This window comes from Chrysemys picta, chromosome 2 (assembly GCF_011386835.1).
Source record: "Chrysemys picta bellii isolate R12L10 chromosome 2, ASM1138683v2, whole genome shotgun sequence".
Classification (NCBI taxonomy): domain Eukaryota; kingdom Metazoa; phylum Chordata; order Testudines; family Emydidae; genus Chrysemys; species Chrysemys picta.
This window is the reverse complement of record NC_088792.1, coordinates 274,908,137-274,934,691: the sequence shown is the minus strand read 5'-3', so window position 1 is coordinate 274,934,691 and position 26,555 is coordinate 274,908,137. Positions and strand designations below refer to the sequence as shown.

At 42.4% G+C, this 26,555-nt stretch overlaps 2 protein-coding genes across 3 annotated transcripts in view; one reads left to right on the top strand and one right to left on the bottom strand.

Moving 5' to 3' along the window:
* TG (thyroglobulin) overlaps positions 1–26,555 on the bottom strand; it is a 202,401-nt gene that overhangs the window by 48,668 nt on the left and 127,178 nt on the right. The gene's annotated exons all lie outside the window — the stretch shown is intronic.
* Positions 370–25,611, top strand: SLA (Src like adaptor). Of its 2 annotated transcripts, XM_005310510.5 has the most exons (8): positions 370–527; positions 5,826–5,919; positions 11,427–11,526; positions 14,808–14,894; positions 16,456–16,559; positions 18,498–18,629; positions 21,905–22,037; positions 23,323–25,611. In XM_005310510.5, the coding sequence occupies exons 2-8, from the start codon at positions 5,841–5,843 to the stop codon at positions 23,540–23,542; spliced, it is 855 nt and encodes a 284-aa protein (XP_005310567.3). In that variant the 5' UTR covers positions 370–527; positions 5,826–5,840; the 3' UTR covers positions 23,543–25,611. The 2 variants fall into 2 exon arrangements, with proteins under 2 accessions (XP_005310567.3, XP_065442287.1); XM_065586215.1 differs by lacking the exon at positions 370–527 and having other exon boundaries at positions 2,247–5,919.

The following is a 26,555-nucleotide window of genomic DNA, read 5'->3' as shown; positions in this document are numbered from 1 at the left end:
GCTGGAGTGAGACTCAGCATCTGATCTGGGGCAAAGCTTTGTGTGTCAATCTGCCAAGCTGCAGATCTAGAAAATGCAGGACCTTACAGAAAACAAGCTAGAGGCTTTGGTGGTTGAACTGTATTGGATAAATGCATTAAGAAAACAAGAACAGCACTTTATGTATAACTAGCATAAAATACAGGTTATTTTGCTCATTTTCTTATGTGATCAATGAGAACCTAGTGTTAAATATTCAAAACCTCCCTGTTTTCCACAGCCCACAGAGAAAAAGTGTCACAGAGACCTTGAATAGTAACAGGAACCACATCTGTTGCAAACACTTCATGCCTTCCTTATTTCTCTCAGAGGAAGTATGTGGCCTGTTTGGCAAGTGTCGTTCTACATGATAGGGTGAAGTTCACAACACTCTCATTTGGCTGGCTGCTTCTCGACCTGATCAGCTGCAGGCAACATAAAAACTCTATCATGCCTGCTCCTTTCGTGAAACATCCTGCAAAGTGGAATACCATGCTCAGCATTTAAAGGTAATCATTGCTCCGATGCTTTCAGGATAGCATTCTCTGCATACTGGGCCAAACCTTCCAGTCCTTATTCAAGCAAAAGGCAGTTTTGTCCCAGTAAACAGTGCAGGATTTGGACTTTAAATATAAAAAGCCATCAAAGAGAGAGATGCAAAAGGTCCATTGGATCCTCTAGTCCCTCTCCTTGCCGGTGTTTGTAAATGTGAAATGAGTGTGAATTATATATTTCTACTAAATATCTTAAAATAAAATGAGAGAGACAGACAGACGGCCAATGGTGAAGCAAACGTTCCCATGCGATAATCTATGAGAAACATCACAGATATAACAGCAGGTTCATTTTTTAAACTCAAATGGTTAGGGATTCGCAAATGAGATTTCTCTGTGTTTTGCATGGTATTTGGATTTCACCATTTGTGCAAACTAGTAAAATGTGTTGTTTCAAATGTATACATTATGGAATGAGGAGTGTGCTGAATAAAAGTGACACACTCCCCTTTGTTTGCCAAAGATGTGTGTGATTTAGCCATACACTTCCTATGATTAATTCTTTGCAAATGCAGGGGTTTAATAAGCAGTTAATGGAGAAAAAACACCCAGCATATTATAAATGATGAACCATGGAATTCCTCATTTGAAATGTGCTCGTTTGTAAGCAGCTTCCTTGGAGAACTGGGATTAGTCATGTTCTTGCTTTGGGCAATATCTCTTGGGCATTCTGAATATATCTTTGAACAATCTCTGGGAAAGCAGATTAGTTTAAGATATGCAACGCTAATCGAAGTACCCAACATGACATTGTCTTTAAAATAGATATTGTGTGTGATAAAACTGAATGGTACATACATTTCGAGCCAAATTTAGATCCATTTCTGCAGGTGCAAATATTTGGTACAAAACTGTGCTCACAATTATTTGAGTCCACAAGACCCCAGTCCTTCAATGAGCTCGATATGGCCTGACCCCTGTGCCTATACGGAGCCCTGTTGAAGTCCAAGGTGCTCTGTTTGGCCCCATACGCAGAACTCACTGTAGGATCGGGGTCGTAGCCCTTTAAATACCTGAGCTGTGGGTGAAATCAAGAAATGAAATGCCAAAGCAACCTGAATTGTGCTTTCAGACAATTGTGGCTACAATTATTTGCAGATGTAAGGATGGCTATGGAGTTGGGACTGAAAATGCAGTTCTTACGGTGAAATTCAAACTTTCATTAGAGCCTGAGTAATTGGTCTCTGTGTGAGGAAAGCCACTCTTAGACCTGCAGACAGACTAAGTGGTGTCAATGCAGTGGCTACCATGCCTATGGGTTGAAATAAGTTTAATACAAGAGTTTGAACATGTTATGAACAGGACTATCTGACAAGGTTGCCTACAATCGCAGGGAACTGGACTTGGTGACCCAGGAGGTCCTCCCAGTCCTGTTCCTAAATAGCAGCTCCAGCAACTCCACTTCTCTATGCAGGATATTGGCCCATTGGAGCTATGCTTTTATAATCGCTCCTTAAGCTTCTCTGTGCCACCCGTTTTGAGATGGGCATAGAAACCTGCCAACATGGCACACAGGGGATGGAACCCTGTGTGTTTGCTCTGCCCACATACCAAGCTTACACAGGGTTTACATGATACATAATGCCTTGAGTATCAGAGGGGTAGCCGTGTTAGTCTGAATCTGTAAAAAGCAACAGAGGGTCCTGTTGCACCTTGAGGTTCTTACCCACGAAAGCTTATGCTCCCAATACTTCTGTTAGTCTCAAAGGTGCCACAGGATCCTCTGTTGCATAATGCCTTGAGTAGACTCTCCACTCTTGGGTGAATTTCAGCTAAACAATTACAGTTTCATAGGCATTTAGTTAGATGACAGAGAATCTGCTCATCCATAAGGCCACAATATATGTTGCTATGCAATTTTCCACCTGTCTTCTAGTGGTGCATGTTATATGCAAAATTCAGGAAAAATCGCTTAGTTTATTGCATCTTGATGCAGCGCACTGTATGTAAGTACACATTACTTGTCTGCACAGTCCACTTGTGTACTGAAGAACCATGTGTGCCACCCTTTATTTAGAGGAATGAAATACTACATAAGGCTGCTGCCCATATACTCTGGACTCCCTTGAACTTACTTAAAAATGCAACTTAAGAGCTGTGGTACAATCCATGAGCAATTTGAAAACACAAACGTGTCTCCCCTGAACGGCTCCCTTCCCATTTTCAAATGCCTGGGAGCAGGGCCGCCGAGGGCGGGTTCGGGCCCCGGTGAAAAAAAAATTTCAGGCCCCCCAGCAAGGGCGGATTGGCTAAACAGGGCCGACGAGAGGGGGGGAAGCCGGGCCCCGGGCTCCCTTCCGGACTGCCGGGCCCCAGTAAGGCAACGGGGGGGAGGGGAAGCCGGGCCCCGGTAATTTGTACCGGCTTTCCCCCCCACCCCCTTGGCCCTGCCTGGGAGGAAAGATGAGCTTTGGAACATGCCCTGAAGTGCATGAAATGTGCCGTTACTCTGGCAAACTATAGTGTGTGCTGAATGAACTGCAGCCCAAAGGCTGCTCTTTGCACTTCAGATAAGTGAATTGTGGGAAAGAGTTGCAACTTTTCATTCACTTCCCAAATTATTTATTTATTTTAAACAACTGTCATTAGTGGCAGTGAAATTTAACATGGAAAATGTCACTGATATATTTTAAAAAGTAGCTGTGGTGACATAAAAACCCTAGCTATAATCGCATGAAGGCACAAAACTTTGCATTCAGAACTTTTTAGTTTTCTAAAGGCCAGGTTCTGCCAACTTTAGCCTCACTGAGCAGTTACCTGACTATGTGAGTTGTCCCACTGATCTCAGAAGGGCTACTCATGGAATAATGTGACAACTAGGACAAATGGAAAGTACGGTGTTAAGGGAGGAATAATCAATTGCACAAATACAAAATGGGAAATGACTGCCTAGGAAGAGGTACTGCACAAAAGGATCTGGGGGTTATAGTGGATGACAAATTAAATGAGAGTCAACAACATAATAGTGCTGCAAAAAAAGAGAACATCATTCTGGGATGTATTAGCAGGACTGTTGCAAGCAAGACATGAGAAGTAATTCTTTCACTTTACTCAGCACTGATAAGGCCTCAACTGAAGTACTGTGTCCAGTTCTGAGCATCACATCTCAGGAGAGATGGGGACAAATTGGAGAGCGTCCAGGGGAGAGCAATAAAAATGATTAAAGGTCTAGAAAACATGACCAACGAGGAAAGATTGAGAAAACTGGGTTTGTTTAGTCTGGAAAAGAGAAGACTGAAGGAGGATATGATAACAGTCTTCAAATACTTAACAGGTTGTTACAAAACAGTGTTGATAAATTGTTCTCCTTACCCACCGAGTACAGGACATGAAGTAATGGGCTTAAACTGAAGCAAGGGAGATTTAGGTTAGACATTAGGAAAATTTTTCTAACTGTAAGGGTAGTTAAGCCCTGGTAGTTAATTATCTAGGGAGGCTGTGAAATCTCCATCTTCGGAAGTTTATTAAGAACAGGTTAGATAAACCCCTGTCAGGGATGGTCTATATAATACTTAGAATCATAGAATATCAGGGTTGGAAGGGACCTCAGGAGGTCATCTAGTCCAACCCACTGCTCAAAGCAGGACCAATCCCCAACTAAATCAAACTAAGTTTTGCCTCAGTGCAGGGGACTGGACTAGAGGACATAGCAAGGTCCCTTCCAGTCCTACATTTTTGCAATTCTAAGAAGGATGCAGAATCTGTCCATATGTTCTCTTAGTTTCAGGCAACTGTATGCTCTGCTAACATGCACATTACATTCAAGGAGATATATTCGTCACTATGCACAAAAGTCTTACATACATCTCAAGTGAACAGTTTTCATTTCCAAAATTTATAAACCTGAACATTCAAGAACACTCTGCATATTTTAATGTGGGTTTAAGCAATGTAACTCCCACTGAAGTGAATGGGAGTCATGAGACTAAAAAGTTTCATGTATTTAAAGCTTTAGGGTAAATTTTTCATTAGGGTCTAAGTGATTTAGGAGTAGAGCTTGCCGGGAATTTTTTGACTTTTTGTTGTTGTTGTTGTTGGAAAAGGCTGACTTGTCAAAACTGAAACTTTTAGTGGAAATGTGTCAATTTCAATGAAACTTTCACTGAGAAGGACTCTCAGGACCAGGATGGAATTTCTGGTCAAAATCTGAGCGAGAGATCGGAATTTTCTGGTCAAAATGAGAGATTATCTAAATCTAGCCCATTGTGAGTATGGACAGCAGACTGTGGCCCCAAGATTTAAGGTGTCTTTGAAATACCTAACATAGACAAGATAGATGAAATCAGTTTTTTCTGCACAGTTCACAGACTGTTTGGTAAATAGAGTAGGCACTGTGCTATAGGATTTGGTTAGGGCCAATGCTGTCAGTTTCTCAGACTAGCAGCCGGAAAGAGATAAAAATCATCCGATTTTAGGTAATGGTGTCAGGACATTTTGTTTTGTTACTATTTTAAACAAGCATTGCTTAGCTATTCTGACTGTGAAACTAGGCTATAACATAAGCCAACCTCTGACTAATGGTGGTTCTATTCTATTCAGCTCTAGATAGGTTCTTATACCAGGTCAGAAAGGAACTCTCTATATATAGTTTAGAAGGAACAAGTTCCATAGCTGCCCACTGCAGTGTTTCATGCATCTTCCTCTTGAGCATTTTGTTCTGACAAGACAAGAGACTGACTAGATGGACCCTGGTCTCATCCAGTTTGGCAATTCCTATATTACTATGGGGACCTTCCAGGATTAGAAGATTTTTGAGCCATTTTTTTTTTTTTTTTTAAATTTCTTTGAGCACCTACAGCAAGACCAGAATTGCGTCAAAAGGAAACTGCAACACAACCCTGCCTGTACTTGGTAATAAAACATCAAAGCCGACATTGACAACAGATACGTCAAGCTAATCAATTGCATCATCACTTCAGAACTCCAAATGTTGAGAAGTACATACACTCAGAAATATATGAGTATATATTCACCATTTTGCTGTGACTTCCTATTATGCTAAGGTAGTGGTAATGGAAACTTTTGCTATGTACAGTACTTCTTAGCAACTTCCCTAGTTGTGGTTTGCTGCTATTCCCCTGATAAAAGCACCAAAGTGGTGAGAGTTTAGCAAATAGATACTCAACTGCATGTAAGACATCAGCTTTCAAAAGCCAACTATATAAAAACCTGAGAGGCTGAAATTGGGTCATTTTTATGCATTGGCACAGCGGGTGCTATCCTGAGTCCTTTTTTATGTCTCCTTTGTTTTAGTTCTGAAGTGCATTGATGAAAACAAAGAGAGCAATGGGAAATACTATGAAAACAACAAGAGCCCCGGCAGAAATAAACGTGCCACCCCAAACTGGTAAGCACTTTTTAATTTCTTTGAGGAAAAAAGTTACTGCATTTTTATTCACCTGTTTGACATATGAAAAAGTATGCTTGAGTGTGCTATGCAAGACCAGAGGTGTACAGTATAAGGTGTTCACTTTTAGGTGAGTTAGAACTCATTCTTTAGGAGTCATTTTTAAAAAATATTTAAAAATATTGTTTTAAATGTTTTAAAAACAATTGCCCTTCAGTAGCACTCTTTGTGATGAGCTTCTCACAATTTAGAAGGCTCAGATCTTCTCCATAAACAAGAAATTGCACATTTGGGGTGTTTCCTGTGCATGTTTTATAAAACCTATTCCCACGTTTTGCTTTGCTCAGGTTTTGTTGGTTTTAATCCCAATCTGGGAACCCTAATAATAATAATTCTGCACACACACTGATCATTTCAAACATTTGCACCAAAACTAATATGCAGCCAACTTTCCACGCTGCTAAAAGTTATATGAAGCAATGACACATTTCAAGGACGGCAGCTACGAAAGGGTGTGCGGCGGGGGCTAGGTTGTCAACTGGCCCTATGTAGACACACAGGGGAAAAAATGTATAAGGCCTCCCACTATGCAACCTGGATTGTGATTCCGGGTGGCAGGGGGAAGAGACTCATGGCATTAATACTCCCCACCACAAGAAAGTAGGTGAGGAATGGGCAGAGCTCACATGTCACAATGTGCTGGCCAGCTGGCACAAGGGGGAAGTAAGCTCGTCTTATAAAGGGATGCAGAAAATTACCCCCCTCCAGGTGCAAGAAGCGACTAGGGGAACAAATATGACTCTGAGTCATAGTTCTTTCCCAGGGCTTCTCCGAGGATGGCCCTTCCTCAGGGCAAGGGATCAATCTGGCCACAAGGGGCAGAAACTCCAGCACTATTTTTAGCACGAGCCAAGAACCAGCACTTCTAGATCATCGATGTTTCAGGAAGCTGAGCAGCTCAGGGATTGATAATGGCATAAGGAGGAAGGTCCCCAGTTCAAATCCAGTTTAGACTGATACTTACTGAAAGTGGTTACTGTCAGATGGCTGGGTTTGTGGTCTGTGGTAAATGAGGTGACAGTCTCAGTCCAGTTCTTTGCAGAGGTGTCCAACTTCCATTCAGTGCCCTTGTTGGTCTTCCCAACAAAAGCAAGAACTGAATGGCCTTGAAAACTGACCTATTCTTTTTCTCATAATCATGGTCCCTTCGGGCTGCCATTGGGGAACATTGAATGGGTAGGGCAGTGAAGTTTGCATTGTTGCTGATCATGCTGTACTTGTTCTGTGGATACACCCAGGACTTTAGGGCTTGATCCAATGCCCATGGAAGTCAACAGCATTCTTTCCATTGACTGAAACAGGCATTGGACCAGGCTCTTCGTCTCTATGGCTGTCAATCCAGCATCTTTCAGACCATAAACTCACATTGCCAAATACTGAATTTCTCCCTCAGTCGGTGTTTTAATGGAGTAAGGGTTTCAGGATTTGGCCCACAGTTTTATAACATTTTAAATAGTTTGGAAAAAATTGTTTCATCCTGGCTCATTTCAACAAGACATCGGTGATGCTGAAACTGAAGGAATGAAACAGAAGGGTAAAGGAAAGAACACAGAAGAGGAAGGGAAGATAAAGTGGACCGTTACTTTGAGTCTGACTAGCTGTTCTGCAGTGCAGTCATACCCCTACATTTCCCCTCCGCCCCCAGTTTTAGTGCTGCTCAATGCACAGACAATGGAGGATCTTGTATTTCAAGCACAGCACTAAGCTAGGGGTATTGCATAAGTGGCACTACTCCAGCAGGCACCTCTGAGTCACAATTCTTCCCCTGCTTCCTCCAGCCTATACCAGCAGGATGTTGCCAGTTGAGCTGTGCCAGCCAGAGAGCAAGGGTGTGGGACCAGAGATGCCAAACCCGTGAAAAAATGCAGAAATTTGGCTTGGTTTTGGCTTAATTGGCTTGTGAGTTGCTTGTTGACTAGTTTTTGGCTTCTTCGTGTTGCTTTTTTTTGATCGGCTCCCGGCAAGCAGGGGCAAGGGGGGGCAAGCTGGGGCAAGCGGGGAGAAAGTACCAGACTGCACGCCAGGGGGATCTAGGTCACAGAGTGTTGGGGTTCTTAGGGATTGGCTTGTTTTGGCCTTGTTTTGAAATGGGATTAGCTTGATTTTTGGCTTATTGTGAAAGTCGGGGTGCTTATTTACCGCGTGAAAGTTGGCAACTGTGTGTGAGACCTGCGCTTTGCCCATTCTTTGCCCCTTCCTGCCCACTTACTCCAGGGAGGGAATCAGCTGGTGTGTAGGTAGCCCCAGTGTCTAGGTAGCCAATGCATGGGTGTTATGGGTATTATGCCCCCTTACTTCCGTATAGGGGTGCATAGTCCAAGTCACAAGATAGCCCTTATTGAGCAGGGTAAGGATATGTCTATGCTACAGCTGGAAATAAGTCTCTCAGCCTGGGACCACTTGTGCTAGTGAGGCTTGGGCTAGTCTGCTAAAAACAGCAATGTAGCCGTTGCAGAATTGGCCAAGCCTTGGGCTAGCCATCCAAGTTCAGAACCAAGGGCTCGGGTGGATCCGAGCTTGCATGACCAACCAAAGCTGGTGCCACAACATCCAGACAACTATTTCTAGTGTGCTCCCTCGAGCCCCGATAGCATGAATCCATTTACCCTGCCTAGGAGGCTCACTTCCAGCTACAGTATAGACGTAACCTAAAGTAGTTCATCTTTAGCTTCATGCCTCACAGGACACCTCGGGGATATAGATTTCTAAAACAACCACGCACCATGTATTCAGGCATAAATACTGTCAACAGAGCACCTGATTCAGTGGAAATAACTGTTCTTAGATTTTTCCTTTGTAACTGTTGGACTGTTCCATTTTAGAGACATCTTATATAACTAATACACTGCTAAAGAAAGGATGGGGTTCAGAAACCTCACTCAGGTTTCAGTTTGACATAACCAGAAGCTTTTTTGGGTGAGGCCGGGCCAAATGTATCAAATCCCTTCAGAGCTTGGATTAGGGGCAGAAACATGCATTGAAATACCAGTATTTGAATTAACCACCAGCAAACCTTAGAGTGATTTTGGTTTTGCAAAACCAAACCCCAGGAAGGTTTGGATCCAGATTTCATTTTAAATGGAACCCCAATGTTCATGAAATAGGGGGGACAGCTGGGGTGGAGAGTTCAGATAAATTAGGTTATTTTGTACCATTTCTAGTGTAAACACAGGCACTTTAAAAGGATGTAGCTGGTGCTATGACCACATCTCCCAGTTCAGAACTAGCAAATTAATGTGCAAAATTGAAACAAAAACAGAAGATAAAAGTGTATGTCAAATAATTACAGATCCTGCAGCCTAGAAACAAAGTAACACATCCACTGATGCATAGCAGAATGCAAGCCACCATGTAAGCAAGCGAGAAGAGCTGATAAGAACAGTTAGTTTTCCACTACATATCTCAGTATGGAAACTAAACCTTGCATAAATAGCTTCATGCTTTTAAAATGTGATGCTAAGATACTTTCATAAAATGCGACCAGTTTAAGCCAATGCCATTTCATTTAGAACTGTCGCTTGTCACTTTGCTTTGGTAATTCAGGGAAGCAGCGTGCATTTTTCAGTGTGTTTTTCCCTATCATTTATCTCTGGCATTTATTTCTCTGCCATTCCTGAGGAGAATTCTACATTATGCACTATGTACACTAAGTCAGGTCTAGTAAGACTAAAGTACAAGGCAGCCTTTCACGGACATAGGGATTTGTGAACTTCTGTTGCATAATGTGTTGCATACCCCACCTATCAGCCTCAGTAATATAAGAATAACCTCTCTCAGCTCCTTCAACTCCCTCTTCCTCAAAGCCCACTACTTTTGGTTCGCCTTCCATTAATATGATTAAGTAATAACAATTATAATTATTATTAATATTAATAATCATCATCATTATAAAGGATTATTGTAGTGTGGTATTGCCAACCCAACTCCCTCCAGGCCTTCGTTCCTGATGCTGGCCCCAGATTTTAATACATTGTGTGGGTTTAAAATGATCTACAGAGAAATTAGAAAGAAACAGACCTAGCAGGAAGTATGTGTGTGCATGCAGGTGTGTGTGCGTGAGTGCGAGCGTGCGAGCGCACACTCTTCTGCTCTGCTCCCGTAATGCACTGTGTTTCTTGTAAGCCCTTTCTATGCTAAATTGAACTGAGACAGCAAGCGCCACGCAGGCCTGGGAGCTGACTCTGTCGTCCTTAAATAAAGAATCTTGTCATATCACATTATTTGAAAATATGGTCAGTAGTTGTAACTTACACTGGGTCACAAATTGTCCCTGCCAGTCCAGCAGAGGCTGCTATGGCCCGGGCGGGAGGAGGGGAGCAGGTAGTGTTTGTACCACCATCACCCTCGCCAGCTATTTTGCCGAAGAGCAATTTTAAACTACCACCAGGGCTCCAATGGAAGCCACAATGTACTATGCCGCTCTCTCCCCATCTATTAGTGCTTTTCTGGCTGGCTCCAGACCCCTTAGTGGAGGAAGGGCTGCAGTTGCCTTCCACTGTCACAACCTTCCTCCATGCAGAATTTCCACCACTCAGGAAGCCTGCACTCTGGGGTATACTGGAAGAAGCCAATGCATCAAGCCCCACATCTGCACTGCGTGCAGAAAGAACCCCACTAAGAGGTCGACCCTAGGAAGCCCTCAGCAGCCTCCCATTGGGAGTTGTAGAAGCTCGGTACATTTTGGGTTCAGCCCTATGAAGATGTGAACACTTGCAGAGTGTAACTTCAGTCCCTGCCGCTTTACTCGCAGGGCAATTCCGGACTAGTGCAGGACGTTCCTCCCAAACTTCCTCCTTTCTGACCTCAGTTCTCAGAAAGACATTTGTACATGAATGAGCAAACCACACAAATTTACTTTTCCTTTTTTTAAAATGAAAAAGCCTCTGTCTTCCATCCCCAAGACAGCTGCAGTGTGGGGGTAGGAGCGCCATGCATCCCATTAGTCACCCAGTCTAGTAACAAACCATAAACATAATAGGAAGGAGACATTGATTTTCTGGTTTCCTATTATTTTATGAAAAGTTCCCCCTCTTACTACACTTAAGGAATCTACTTTTGTACCTTTGAAAATATCAGTAAAGATGTATAATGCAATGAACGATGCCTTTATCTAATATAATGCACCTGATCATCAGCATTACTTATATTGTAATTTAAGCCATTCATGCATGATGGTGTTATTCAACTGAGGCCATTTCCTAATACTATGCATATTTATTCATTTTGCTACTTTCAGACTGAGTCTCTTCTTTGCATATGGTAAGTATTAAACAAGGTCAGTCTGCAGAAGCTTTTGGCTAACTAGAAGTAAAGAAAGATCTACAAACTTACAGGTGCTCGTATTTACAGTGTTGTACCGTAGGCGTTGAGGGTGACTTTCTGAAGACATCCACCCTAGCTATGAATTTTATAATCCTTTATAAATGACATTTTCATCTTTTTCCTAGGTCAGGAGAGCGATATCCTTGCTGTCCTCTGTGATTACCCCTCCCCGGATATAAGCCAGCCAATATTTCACACAGGAGAGAAACTACGTGTGATATCAGAGTAAGTTGTTCCTTTTTAAATTAGCCCCCGATACAGCTGATGTGAGATAGGGAACAGCTTCTGGTTTAGTCATTTGATGCTAGATGAATGCTGTGGTTTTCGTTTCTATTGAACAGGAGACTGTTCAAGGCCACTGTTGCTGGGAAAGTTGCTTATTGCTCAATGTGCAGTTCCAGACGGAGCGCCTCCTTTCAGGCACGCACATAGGGCTCGATTCTGCGAGTGCTTAACTCCCACTGGTAACGCAGGCCACCCAGCACCTCACAGGATTGAGCGATAGGAAATTCCAGGTGCTAAGTCAACGTACAGGGCCCAGTTCTAAAATGTGGACTCATCCTGCATGATATCAAATGGGATTACTTGCATGAGACTGATTCAGCTTTGGATAGGCATTTGAGTACTTACCCAAACTGAACCAATTTTAGAGTTGGAAAGGAAAAAATACTTTATCCTTATCCAAAATTTTCACATAGGTTGAGGGTCTTTGGACTTTAGACTCCTGTTTGGACTCTCAGATAGAGATTACCCTGAGCCATGAATTTCAGATTGGGATCCAGATCACTTTCTCAGAGTTCTGAGGGATGCAGACTTGGAGGTCCCATTCCAACCCTTCTCTAGTGTATTACAGACCGTTAGCCCCCTACACAAAGACATTATACAGCGCTAGATCCCCAGCTGGAGTAAACTGAAGTCAAATGCCAATGTTTTGGAAGTAGTGGAGAGCGGCAGCCAGAGGAAGTTGGCTGTGGCTCCTTGATCTTTGTCCACCTGGTCCTGACAAAAATTAGAGAAGTAACCAGTGTCCTCTAACTTTCATGAGTGGTACAAAGGACCTTACAACAGTGGAGGATCTGGGTTATGGTGCTCTGTCAACCATCCCCCCACCACCCCAGATGTCCCATAAGGAGAAGGGCATATCAGGGGAGGGACCCTGACATAGCAGGTGGAAGAGCTTCCACCAGCTTTCTGATGCTAGAATGTTTCCCTACGCAAGGGCAATTCTCCACCATTGTGTAAATGGTCTTAGCAGACTAGAGATTCCAGCTCAAAATATCTATGCTGATTTAGATCAGCTAAGGTTCCTGCCTCTCTCTCTCTCTCTCTCTCTATATATATATATACACACACACGTTCTGTACATATGCTTCATATACTATATAGTACAGTCTAATTGTTAATATGGAACTTTGAAAACGAGATACATGTAGCACATATTTTTGTTTGTCTGTTATGTACTGATCAACAAGTGCTGAAGTAAGCATTAAATGAAAAGTTCTCTTCCTGTTTTGATTCAGCTGTAGCGCAGAAAAAAACCTTGCAATGTTCTATGCAAGTAGGCACAACTCTCCTAAACAGAGGGTCTATTCTCCCCGCTGGGGTATGTGTGGATGTTAGTGGGAACGATGGGTATGCATACACTAGCAGGAGGTACAGTCTCTCTCAGGTCACTCGAGAAACACACCACTCCGAGAAAGAAAAGGAGAGATGCTAGGTTGGTTAGAGCAGCAGTGATAGGAGAGCTGCCATGTCAAACTCAACCTTTCTATGCTGCACACATTGCTCCTGTTGTGTTATTTTTCTAAGCCTTTTATTCAAACAACTATGAGACAGTTCACAAGGAATAATGCTGAAATTACCACACTCACTTGGGACTCAAAACATTGCTGGTAATCATCTGCATGAGTCAGGGCAGCAACACAAAACACAGAATCTACTCAGAATAGATTACCTGTAATGGTCACTAGTACCTGGAGACGCTTAACAGTGTTAGGTAAGCAGTGCCAGCTTAGCCCCTATGAAGATATAAGGAATACCATTCAACGGAGGTCAGAGGCCAGCAGTTGACTTTCTGGCTGGCTGATTAGCCTTGCCCACTGCACCTGGGAAAAGACCTCCAGCTTAACTGGCTGATCCTAATAAAAGGAGAAGCAGGAAATGGAGGTAGGACACTGCCATACCTCCCAGAGGTTGGAGCTACTGCTGGGAGGAACTGCTCCCAGAAACAAAAGTGGACAGACGGGAGACTGCGAGAAATCCTATTATCAAAAGGCTCTGAGGTAAGAGCCAGGAACTTATCGGGGGGTGAGGGAAAGATGTGTTTGCTGAAGAGACTGGGGAAAAAAAAAAAAAGAGAGAGAGAAGAAAGCACAACAACTGACTGCTAGAAACTATCTTCCTTGGACTGGGTGAGAAGGTTCCAGGCAGAATTCCCCCAGGGACAGAACTGGCTCATCAAGAACAAGCTGAGGTCCAGTTGGAAAAGTGCACTATGAGACAGGCCCCAACCTCTTAGAGTCCCTCACAGTCTGCTCACTCCCTGGGCGTCATTCATTAGGGGCAGAGTTAACTCAGGGTGGAGCTCCGAGTTTGGATAAAAGAAGAAATAGGAGTCTTTGCTCAGGAGAGACTTTTTTTCTGGGCAAGGTTTTGAGACCGAGGGGGTCTCTTTGAATTATTCTTAAGCGGATATGTGAAAATACCACCAGCAAAGTTATTCTCGTGGTATGTTTTACCTCAAATGGAAACAGGAAATCCCACAGATTTCGCACACGCAGTAGCACTTTAGTGAACATGCTGTACGCCAACGGAAGAGCTTCTCCTGTCCACCTCCCTGAGAGGCAATAGCTATGTCAACGTGAGACGTCTCCCACTGACATAGAACTGTTGACACGGCGGGATAGGTTGGTATCACTACATCGCTCAGGGGTGTGGATTTTTCAAACCCCTGAGCGACGTAGTTATACTGATATAGGTTGGTAGTGTAGGCCTGGCCTAAGTGATTTGCCCAAGGTCAGAAATAAAGTTTGATGAAGAGCCAGGAAAAGAACCGAGATATCTTGATTCCCACTTCTATACTTCAGCCACCAGGCTGTCCTATGTATTAGTGCCTGATCTGCAGTTCATTGAATTAAATGAAAAGATTCCCATTGACAACAATGGGCTGTAAATCTAATCTCCAACTAGACTTTATGAATGCTCTGTTTCTAGCTGTAATAAAGATGTTCAATATCGGAAACTTATTCTTGACTACAGGAATAGGTTTCACTACTTAATATTTAGCTTATTTCTGTGGACAATTTAAACAATAATGTAGCAAACAGTGAGATTTAGAAGATGAAATAATGTAAACAAAAGAAACGTAGATCTATGCGTGTGTTTCTGAATACTCAGATTAGTTAACCAATACTGCATTTTAGCCCATTTTCTGCTTTAGCATGTTTCTAAAATGAAAGCAGGCTCTCCAAACGTATTTGACCATACCCCCCTTCTTGCTTTGACAGTGAAGGAGGTTGGTGGAGAGTCCATTCCCTCACTACCGGTCGAGAAAACTATATTCCAGGAAAATGCGTAGCAAAAGTTTACCATGGGTGAGTACATGCTTTCTCCACAGCATTCCAAAACTACAGGTGCTGTTATTTCACACATACCATAGTTTATAGGATCAACTTTTCATCCTTAATTAGGGACCCTAAGTACTATCATAATCCAAATAATATAATAATAAAATATTAAATAAATAATGGAGATAGCCTATCTCCTAGAGCTGGAAGGGACCTTAAAGGTCATCGAGTCTAGCCCCCTGCCTTCACTAGCAGGACCAAATACTGATTTTTGCCCCAGACCCCTAAGTGGCCCCCTCAGGCATTGAACTCACAACCCTGGGTTTAGCAGACCCATGCTCAAACCACTGAGCTATCCCTCCCCCCTAATAACACCCACTAACACCACCACCACCAGCAGCAACAGCCTGCTAGAAAAATCTATGTCAAGTAGAGATGACCTGAATTAAATATCTACATCTGAATTCCTTTGAACTTTGGGGATATTTCAATCCAGATCTAAATTTAGCAGCTGTTTTTATCAAAGCAAAACTCCAGTTCCAAACACCCAGAAACTTCTGATCCACTTCTGGATCCAAGCTGTGAGTTTTGGGCCCATCTCTAATTTTAAGACACTGATAAAAAGCTCCAACTTATAAGAACTGGGGTGAAATTCACTGCTACGCACAAGGCCTATGCACTATTTAAGTCTCAATTAAGACAATGTGGTGGCTTGAGCGGGTCCCTGGGCTTGTCTTCTGCATAGGGGTGAATTCCCCCCCCGGTGAGGGAAAACTCAGTCTGAGACAAAACTGGAGTTTGTGTGAAAAACAGACCAACTAGAACAAAAGGGGAACTTCAAAAGGCTAATGAGATCATTCAAGAATGGAATCCCTGCACATTAAAATAGATACTGTAGGTTCAGAGGTCAGTTACTGCCCTCAGCCCCAACTGAGGAAATCCATTAAAGCATCTGCTTAAGTCTGTCACTATTCAGCAAAGCATTTTACCCGCTTCACTTTGGGCAAGTCCTTAAATTCTATTGACTTCAATGGGAATTAGCCCTTGCTTATAGCTAAGCATGTGCTTAAGCCTCCTACTGAAGGTATCAGATACCCGACAGTAGGTGGTAGAGAAAATCAGCATGCCTGGTTCTACTCTCCCACCGGTAAAGCTCATTGAATTAAGACTGGTGTAAAACCAGAGTAAAGTGAGATCAGAATCTGGCCTAGCATATGCAGAATAATTACACCTCTGTCCCTGGATTAATAAATGTGGGTAACGACTCACAACAAGAAAAGGTTTAGTTATTTAAACTCAGTGACTTTTTTTTTAACACCAGTAAATGTTAGTGTTTCAAATTAATCGAGCTTGAAGGGTTTTGCCCTCTCTTATAGGGCCATTCTTAATGAAATTACTGGCATGAGTGAGAAGAGCATGAGTGCCCCATAAACTGAGGAAATAATCCCGGGAATAGTTAAGAAAGCAACAGCGGAAGGTTACAGTGTCATGTTTGCAGTCCTTTTCTAGCTAGTCCTGCACTTTAAGGGCAACACGCTGCTCTCCCTCTCAGCCATGTCATTCTAGAACGTCTTTTCCTGTTTCACAGCTGGTTATTTGAAGGGCTGGGAAGAGAAAAAGCAGAGGAACTTCTACAGCTTCCCGACACCAAGGTTGGCGCCTTCATGATTAGAGAGAGCGAAACTAGGAAAGGTGAGAAAACATAACATTCCCCCCCCACACCCTGAATCTCAGACTGCGGCATCTCCTTTCAACTGGGCGTTCCATAGCTCTTAATTCTCTGCCTTTTTCACTTCACACACATCAGGCCAGAATTCTAAACCATATGTAATAAAAAAATAACATACGGCACAGCGCAACATCTTCAACAATCACCTACCTCACAAGCAGTGCTGGAAACATGGAAAACCACGGCTTTGGAGAGTTCCCTAATCACTGGCACATACAAAACATTATTTAAACATTGTTTATTTGGGTGGTAGCACCCAAAATGCCCCAAGGTCCCAAGCCATTTCAAACAGAGAGGAAGACCCAAAGGATGGGTAAAAGGGTCCCAGCCTTTGACTCAGTCCACAAAAAATACACAAAGGTGGGGGTGGGGGTGGAACGGAACGTAAAATACATAAAAAGTAACTAAACACATTTCCTATTTAGTTGTGTGGTTGTTTTGTTTTCAACTAAACACTTGAAATTTTCTTCTGACCACCCTTCCACCGCAAAAAAAAAAAAAAAAAAAAAAGGGGGATATACCTATCTCATAGAGCTGGAAGGGACCTGGTCATGGAGTCCAGTCCTCTGCCTTCACAGAAGGACTGTTTTTTGCCCCAGATTTCTAAATGGTCCCCTCAAGGATTGAACTCACAACCCTGGGTTTAGCAGGCCAATGCTCAAACCACTGAGCTATCCCTCCCCCTGACTAGCTGGTCAGAAAATGGGCTCCTCCCCTAAGGAAAATTTTAACTTTTTGTTAAAAAATCAAAACCTAAAATATTTCAGCCAAAACCCAAAAAACATTGATTTGGGTGGTGCCTCAGGGGAGTTGTTATGTGGGTATCTCATACCCTCATTCTCCTCTGTAGGCTCGGATCCCTGGCTGAACTACATCTGCACAATGGTCTCCTCTCTTGTTGAGCAATGCATGATGGTGGCCCTGACCATAGTATTTCATAGGAGATATAATCTGGCTAGGGAGCACAATGTTTCAGTTTTTGTGTGTGTTTTTTTGACAAACCATCAGAGTTTTTCCTCGGAAAGCAGACTCTTCATGAAAAATTTTAACAGTAAATTAGGTTTTTGACAAAACAAAACATTTTTCGGAAATTTTTCATCCAGCCTGAATTTAAATCCCCTCACAGCAATTCCCAGCTTCAGTTCTAATGAGTGTACTCTTCCTTCCTAACAGTTGGTCCCTTACCACCTCACTTATAAGTTAGATAGGAACACAAAGCGCATTCATTTTACAAACACATGGAAGTTTCACGCCCAGTGGGAAGGACGGTGAACAAATGTTACTGAGTCACCTGGCATATTTTTAATTTTGCTAGGTGCAGGATGATAAGCACAATATAAGAACATGAATAGAATAGGGCCCCCTCTGGCCTGTTAAGGAATGGTATTAATGGGTTTCAAAGGGAGTGTCCACAGTAGTCCTGCCCACATGGCTCCGATATAGGGCTTCCAAAAATTGCAGGGTGCAGAATTAAATGGGAAAAGATCCTCAGAGCTCCAGGGAAAGACAGCAAGGGGAAGAAATTAAATAAAAAACAAACAGGTGAGGATTTTCAAAAGTTCCTAAGGAATCTAAGTGCCCAGCATCTAACCCCTTTGGGCCCTTTTGAAAATCCTACCAACAAGTTTCAAGGAAAAATTGTTGGAGCTTTAGAGTAACTCACCATCAGGGATTTAGGGCTATAATCACCGACCCTCTGCTCTATCTGTCTCTATCTGAGATCTTTAAATCAGAAAGGTCATTTAGCTTTTTCAGATTCTTCGAGGGCACACCTGTTACTGTGGCACCACATTTCAGAGCTGGTCTGACTTTAGTCAGCAGCCACAGAGGTCTGTGAAATGCGTCTTTGTTTTCCTAGGATTGTGACTACTTGATGTCATTTGGTTCTCCTGTTTCTGCAGGATTATATTCATTGTCAGTCCGGCACAGGCAAGTGAAACATTATAGGATCTTCCGCTTGCCGAATAACTGGTATTACATCTCTCCACGGCAAACATTTCAGTGCCTTGAGGACCTTGTGAATCACTATTCAGGTAAGTCCCTTGAGACTTGTAACTGCAGGAACACAATATGTTTCACCAGCAATGGTAAAATATCATGCAGTGCATGGCACAGGGGAGTCCTGGGACCTGACTGGGGATCTTAGGTGTTAGTGTGGTACAAAATAAATAATAATACTAATGATGAATAATAGAGAAATTTGGCTTCTGCCCACTGTACTTAGTCTGAATCTGTAAAAAGCAACAGAGGGTCCTGTGGCACCTTTAAGACTAACAGAAGTATTGGGAGCATAAGCTTTCGTGGGTAAGAACCTCACTTCTTGAATCTGAAGAAGTGAGGTTCTTACCCACGAAAGCTTATGCTCCCAATACTTCTGTTAGTCTCAAAGGTGCCACAGGACCCTCTGTTGCTTTGTACTTTTTTTACTTCACTTACTCCCCCCCCCAATTCATATCTCCCACAGCATTCCTCCACTATTCATCCAGCAGAAAGAAAGACTACAGCTCAGCTGAGTACAGGCAGTACAGATAGACAAAGCCATGTTAAATGAAACCAGCCTCTGATATGGTAACAGCTACCATTGGTCAATGTAGTGTCACAACAGCATTTTCCCCCCTGGAATGATGTGCCAACTGTATTAGCTTGTTCACACCTATCATACTACACAACCATGTTTGTATCAGTGCGTGCTGGGAAAATTAATCAGTTACTCTGTTATTGCCTTAGCTGCTTAGTTCTGGATTTATATTAGTGCAGTTCAGAGCAAAGATGGCCTAAGACCTCAAAGTTTACGTAATCATTATGGACTAAATTCTGATCTCAGTTATCCTGATGTCAGTCCAGAAAAACTATATTGGTTTTAATGGAGTTACTCCAGATTTATGTCAGTACAACTCAAATCAGAAAGTAGTCTTATATCAAATACCATAGTTAAGTAAGTGCTGCAATGACATCATATGAAAACCAGAAAAGTTTAAAATGAAAGAGGAAGAAGGTTTGGAATAAACTAATCACACCGTACTTGTGAAGAATAAATGGTTCTAGTCTTTCAATTAATAACAACAATGAAATCATTTAAAAGGTGTGAAGCCACAATATTTGCATAATGCTGGCCAAATTGAAATACTGTGTCTAGGCCAAAAAGCCTACTTTTAAGTAAGGAAGGAAAATGTTCTGTTTAATAACGTGTATGCTGATGTAGTAATATGATAAAAGGAGTTTTTTAGACCAGCTTGTGGAAAGAAGCAGTAATAAACTTGACAGGATACTTCTCTTTTCTGAAATGTTTTAGTTAGTTGATTTTTCCCTTTAAAAAAAAAAAAGTATTTCTGTAAAGGAAGGACATGAGAATCTGAAACTTTATAATCCACAACATCTGGATGACGATGATCAACATTTTGTCTCTGAATGACTTTCCCCTCTCTGAGAATATGCAAAATTGATAGTGAAATAAGTGTATGGAACCCCCCCCCCCAGAATTTACCAATTACATGGTGCTATTCATTAGCACAGGTTAGAGCAGTCAAGGGGCAGCTCTACTTTGTACATTGGAATATTTTACAAGTGTTCATAGTGGTGATCATGTGTTGATGCTTTGGTTGGGTAAGTTACACATGACGGACCTGATTGTCTGCCGCTTTGTCTTTTGTATAGTCATGTACAGCAGTGCAGAATGAGAGCAGAGTAGGTGGAAGTACTACTCAGTCAGAATAGTGGCATTTTACACCCATGTTGTGCCCCAATGGTTAGTTCACTGGCCTAGGATCGGGCAGACCAAGGTTCAAATCCCTGCTCTACTACAAATTTTCTGTGTGACATTGGGGAAGTCAGTCTCTCTATGCCTCAGTTGCTCACCTATGAAAGGGGGATAATAGTCCTTCCCTTCCCACAAAGGCTTTGGGAGGATATATGCATTAACGATGATGAGGTGTAAGGTAATGGATGCCATACAAATACCTCAATTAGGTATAAGTGACTATGCAAGAGGCAAGGCAGTGCAAAATCCGGCTCTATTTTTCCAAATCAACACCCCTCTTTTGTCTGATATACCCAGAGTCCACATTCTTCTGCATACCCTCAACAAGCTATGTGATACAGGGTGCTTCTGAATACCAATGCTTTAACAATATAACTAAATGAAAAGCCTCATTATACATGTTTAAATTGTGCTAGAATCCTGGATGTGCTCATCTCAAACAGGAACCTAATTAGGAAAAGAACTAAGTTTCTCAAGAACACGGCATCATTATCAACTTGCAATGTTTATATTTCAATCCATTCTGCCCCCACCCACTTTACTGCACCAATATTCCCTCTAATGTTTTACATCCATGTGCGGAATGAATTTTGTTATGTGCACCAATATGGAGGTGATGTGTGGTGCAGGTGGGGCCGAGGAGTTCAGAGTGTGGGAGGGGGATCAGGGCTCAGGCAAAGGGTTGGGTACAGGGCGTGAGGGCTCTGGGTTGGGGCCAATGATGAGGGGTTCGGGATGCAGGAGGGGGATCAGGGCTGGGGTGGGGAGAGAGGACTCCCCCCAGTCCTCCCTCACCATAGCAGCGCAGGGCTGGGTGAGAGGCACCTCTCCTGGGCTGCAGCTCTGGCAGCCCTGGGCTGGGCAGGGGCTCTCTCCCCGGCAGCTCTGGCAGGGTGGGGAAGGGCAGGGCTGGGCTGGGCCCAGGCGGGGGTGGGGCTCCTCTCCCCAGCAGCTCCAGTGGAGCTAGGCCGGGGGAGGGGTGCCTCTCCCCAGCTGCGTGGCTCTTGATAGCCTGCTGAATGACCGTGCAGTTTACAGGGAACTTAGCTGCATACCATCATTGCCACAAATAGAACTATTTTTTACTCACTATGGCTGATATTCACCCTGAGCCCAAAGCCAGCACAAGGTTCAACTATTCTCAAAATGGGGCTTAGGTGGGAGATACGTTGTGCGCAGGCCTCGTATGGCCTTATGCTCAGGGGTGTTATCATTACCAGAAACGGTGTGGTTAGCTCTAGAAAGTCTGATATCCTCAGCAGTTACACTGGAGTTATAGCAATGTAAAAACTGTGGTAAGCAATTAGGCCCAAACATAAGTACCAGCATGTTACAATAAAAAGCCTAGTAACAAGGAACAAAACCACCTAACACAGTATGCCATAATGCAATTCAACAATTGTATGCCACAGTGTCCAGCGTCTAAATGACTATCCTACTTACCACACACACATCTCCAAGAACGTTTAGTGGAGAAAACATTGGTGCTAGAAAATGAGACACTATTGGGCAATATTGGATAACTCATCCGGTATTGGTTTCTTCATTCAGAGGTACCTGATGGTCTGTGCTGTGTCCTTACAACACCCTGTCTTGCTCAGTGCACTAACAACAATGCAGTGAGGAACCAAGAACCGCCTGTGGTGATGAGGAACAAAAACTTCAACTGGAAAAACATTGACAGGTACCACATCTTCCATACAGCATCTGAGTCTACATGCTTATTTTCAACATGTTAAATATATACTTGCAATTACAGAAAATAAGAAGAAGCTATTCACGTCTGCTGAGGTCAATATTAAGGCTTAAGGCTGAAATTTCCCAAGCCACTGAGGGCTTTGTAACAGGGGAATTGGGCATCCAAATCTCTCAGGTGACTGAACATTTCAGTCTAAGTGTTCACTTATGCAAATTTTGGTGCATTTAACTACCTCCACAGATTCTTACTGGCAGATATAGGGCTGCTATGGGTAACGTGGTTGACAATAAAGTCTGCCAAGGATATTCCCCCAATAAAGATATACACACACAGATTACACCGGCTGAGAATCTGGCCTACTATATCTAAGAATGAATGCACATAATCTGAAAAAGCTTCAACTTGCCCAAATTGCAGAAACACAGGCCACCACGAACACATTATCCCAGAGTTCAGCTCTCTTCACTGGCTTCTAATTTAATACAGAGCCCAGTTGAAGGTCTTTGTCATGATATTCAATGCCCTCCATGGGATTTGTAGAACCATGAGTGGAACTGGAGAAAGAGGGTCAGTTTTCAGGAGGGAGATAGTTTGGCATCACACCAGAGGCTCAGGTAGGTGCTATCAGACAAAAAACAAGCCTTTCAGCATAGAACACATCTCTATGCATGCTCTGTAGAGATCTCTTTCCTACAACTCTAGCTGCCTGTAGCTAGATCTAGCCACCTGAGAGATCACCCCTCCCTCCACAACTAGATCCTACCAAGACAGTTACTTTCCACCTAACCTGTGACACTGTCAACCAGTGTGGGAGGGACTCATGAAAGCATGGAGCTGGGATTGGACAGAGGAAGCTACTCCCACAAGAAATAAGAATGACCACAGAGAAATAATCAATTTCAGAAATACATGCTCAACTCATTTCTTCAATGTAAGCTTCTCTCAATAAGCTATGCAGCCCCCTCCTCTCGTCAAAACAACCGCATTCACTTGCTCACACAGACAAAACCCACACGCTACTTGAGCAATTCCTCCTACAAGCTGGGAAGAAAGAGAGACTTTCGTTCTTTTTTTCTGTATTTTAAATACATCAAAGTTGCTCAGATATTACTGTGATGAGGGACATTTAAGGAAACAGAGGAGACACAGAATTGATCACAATTAGCTATGAGCCAGGAGTGGTTTCTTTTATGCAACCATGTAGCACTAACAAACTAGTAAGTCCAGTATACGTATCTGAAACGTTAAACGTAACTTTTTTTTTTTTAAGGCTGCAGATAAGTAACGAAGAACCAGAAAACACACTGGCCATGGATGATTCCTGTCTCAGCTACGGCCTCAGGGAAAGTATCGCCTCTTACATCTCCCTAGCAGGCGAGGACAACTCTTCCTTTCTGAGTAGCAGAAAGAAAAAAAGCCAGTCTCTCATATACACTGGAAGCAAACGCAAGAGTACCCTCCATTTGCCAACTACATATTATGAAGAATGAACTTGAGACAGATGCAGTCCACAGAAAAAGAACTGAGTTGTAAGAGCAAACCATGATCACCAGGCAGTCCTACCACAGCTGAAAGACACAAGCATACCAGCGGATGATCAAAGAGGAGATTGAAGGAAATGAAGCCAAAATTAATGCTGGTTTTGTGTTTGTATGGATTTTGAATGTTAACCAGATACTTTAAAAAAATACCATCTCAGCTACTATGTACATAAATAATAACACTGCACCTTTAATTTGCTCATGCACAGGTTATAATTTAAGTTGAGAGAGGAACTCTAACTAAAAAATGATAAAGTGAAGCAAATGACTACTCAACAAAGGTGAAATCACCACTGCACCAAGGGCCAGAGTGAGGTTTAGGCACCACTTAAGACTCACTTGAGCCTTCATACTAGGCCTTATGTTGGCACCATCCTCAGGAGTGAATATCACACAGTGTTATTAGAAAAGGATGGGTTTGCTGTTCATCACCTTTTCTGCGTCATTAGAAGACTCTCAGCAATAAGACTATTCTCTTCTGAATGCAAAGTTATTTCCATCTCTGCTGCAGAGAAATCAGAAACTCACTGGCTCCCCAAAGACAATTAAAACGCAGCTGGTATCTAACTTCCAAGAACTGCTTTGGTGACACTGAATCTAGACTGAATTTCATCTTCTTGGAAAAAAACCAAAACAAACCTGCTCTTCGCAATGGTTTAACTCAGTTGCTGGCAATGCCAAGTGAAATCACAAGACAGAGCAAGCTTGGAGTTGTTCTTCGCAGTGAGCTAAATGGCTTCAAAATGGATACATGGGTGTAACAGAGTAGAATTCAGCTGCACAGGCCCAATCTAGTAATATACACCAGGAAATGTTTTAAAGTGAAATTTAAAGTATGCTCAGATTAGGTCCTACAGTCATAGTGAGTTGCAGTATGTCTGAAATTTGTGTGAAAGTGCTCAGATTTCAACTTAATTTCTTGAAGGCTACATATATTTATGTATAATATTTATATTAAATGCTTTTTATTTCTAAACTATATAATAGTTTAACAGCAACAGGTACAAGAGATTTTTTTTTCTGTACATCTTTCTGAAAAGATACATGAAATAGCAATAAGAGAGGGGTTCCCAAACTTTTTAACTGCATAACCCCATTTTAATGAAGTATTTCCTGCCAGGACCCCAGGCAGGATGGAGGTCACACCACAGAGAGGATACCATTTTGCTCTACAAAATTGCATCCTCAGCACACTGTGACCTCATATGTATGGTGCATGCGAAGTCACTCTGTGCAGAGGATGCCATTTAGTTGAGTAAAATGGCATTGTCCATGCATTGTGACTTCACACACACTGTACATGGGAGGTCATGCTGTGCGGACCAAAATGGAATCCTCCGCATGGTAGGGATGGCCGTGACCCCATCGGTTGATGGCACGACCCCATTTAGGGTCGCAACCCACAGTTTGGGAACAGCTGCAATCAGATATTACCTAAAGCCATCTAGTGACAAATAGATTGAACCATCGTGGACTAGAGTATCTTCTGATGCACGTGTATCTTTTCTGTAGGTCTGTAAATGAGATCACAATTTGGCCCTTTGAACCCTGATTCTCTAGTGCCTTCAGCTTCAGGGGAGTCATTTACCCCTGTAGGAATAACACTGTACCATCCATGTACATGAATTGAGAATTTTGACTTTAACACAGCCACTCTGCACAGGTCTAAATGACTATCCAAGGTAGGGATCACTGAAGAACTGGGTCCTTTATGGATATCTTCTGTACTTGTTTCTTAACACAATCTGTGTATGTGATAAAAGTTCACAATGATCTATGTAAACAGTCCATAGTCTGATTAAAAACATTTGGGAACAATAAAACGTGAATGTAACTTACTTACAAATAGCGACCACCACAAAACAAAATAGACTCAGGAACTCTAGATGTTTGTACACTCTGATATATTGCTACTAAGGGGTCGGGCTCTTAACCAATGAAACATATATGTGAAGCATTACCATTTTCTAAAGCATGTCTTTGTATTTATTCCCCATTAAAATAATATGTAATCGCTATTCAGCTCTATGTTAAGTTTGTTGTCTATGGTAACCTGAGGGTTCATTAGCATAGAGGCATGACAACACACACTCTTAGCTTACTAGCACACCCCCCTCTTTGTGTATGAATATTTCAAGAAAATACTTTAATATTTACAGTACAGTAATGAGCTGTCAAACTCATTCTAATGACAGGGATAAATTACATTTTTAATTACAGTTTGATGGCTGCTACTACAAAGTTAGGATCATATACCACCCTCCAGATAGCAGATCTCTCACTGATAACAGTTAGGGTTTTGCACAAAGATGGAGGATAACTATACTTTTAGTTAGGCCTTGTGTAAAACTTTCAAAAGCAGCTAAGTTACTGTGGAGCGTAAGTCTCAGTTCCAAAGTGACTTCAGTGCATATGTCTCATCTAAAGTCCCTTGTCTCTATCAAAGTTCCACTGGTTTAACTAAAGGTGGATATTCACTGACTTAGTTATTGCATGCAGTGTAGTTGTAGCTAGGGTGACCAGATGTCCCATTTTCAAAGGGACAGTCACGTTTTTGGGGACTTTTTCTTATATAGGAGCCCCCCACCCCCTGTCCCATTTTTCCCCACAGTTGCTATCTGGTAACCCTAGTTGTAGCCATGTTGGTCCCAGGATATTAGAGAGACAAGGTGGGTGAAGTAATATCTTTTATTGGACCAACTTCTATTGGTGAGAGAGACAAGATGGTCTAATAAAAGATAAAGATAAAAGGTTCCATCGAGACTCTTAATTTGATTTAAATCTTGGTCATATCAATTTCTTAACTCAATTCCTTACCTCATTAAGCTAAATGGATATTAGTCAGGTTTAAATAAAACAGAGCCCTCACAGAGTTTTGCACTGGTTTAACTAAATCAGTTTTCAAATGAATTTGTTAAATCTGTTACAGAGCAGACACACACATTCCCTGTGCTCTCTCAGG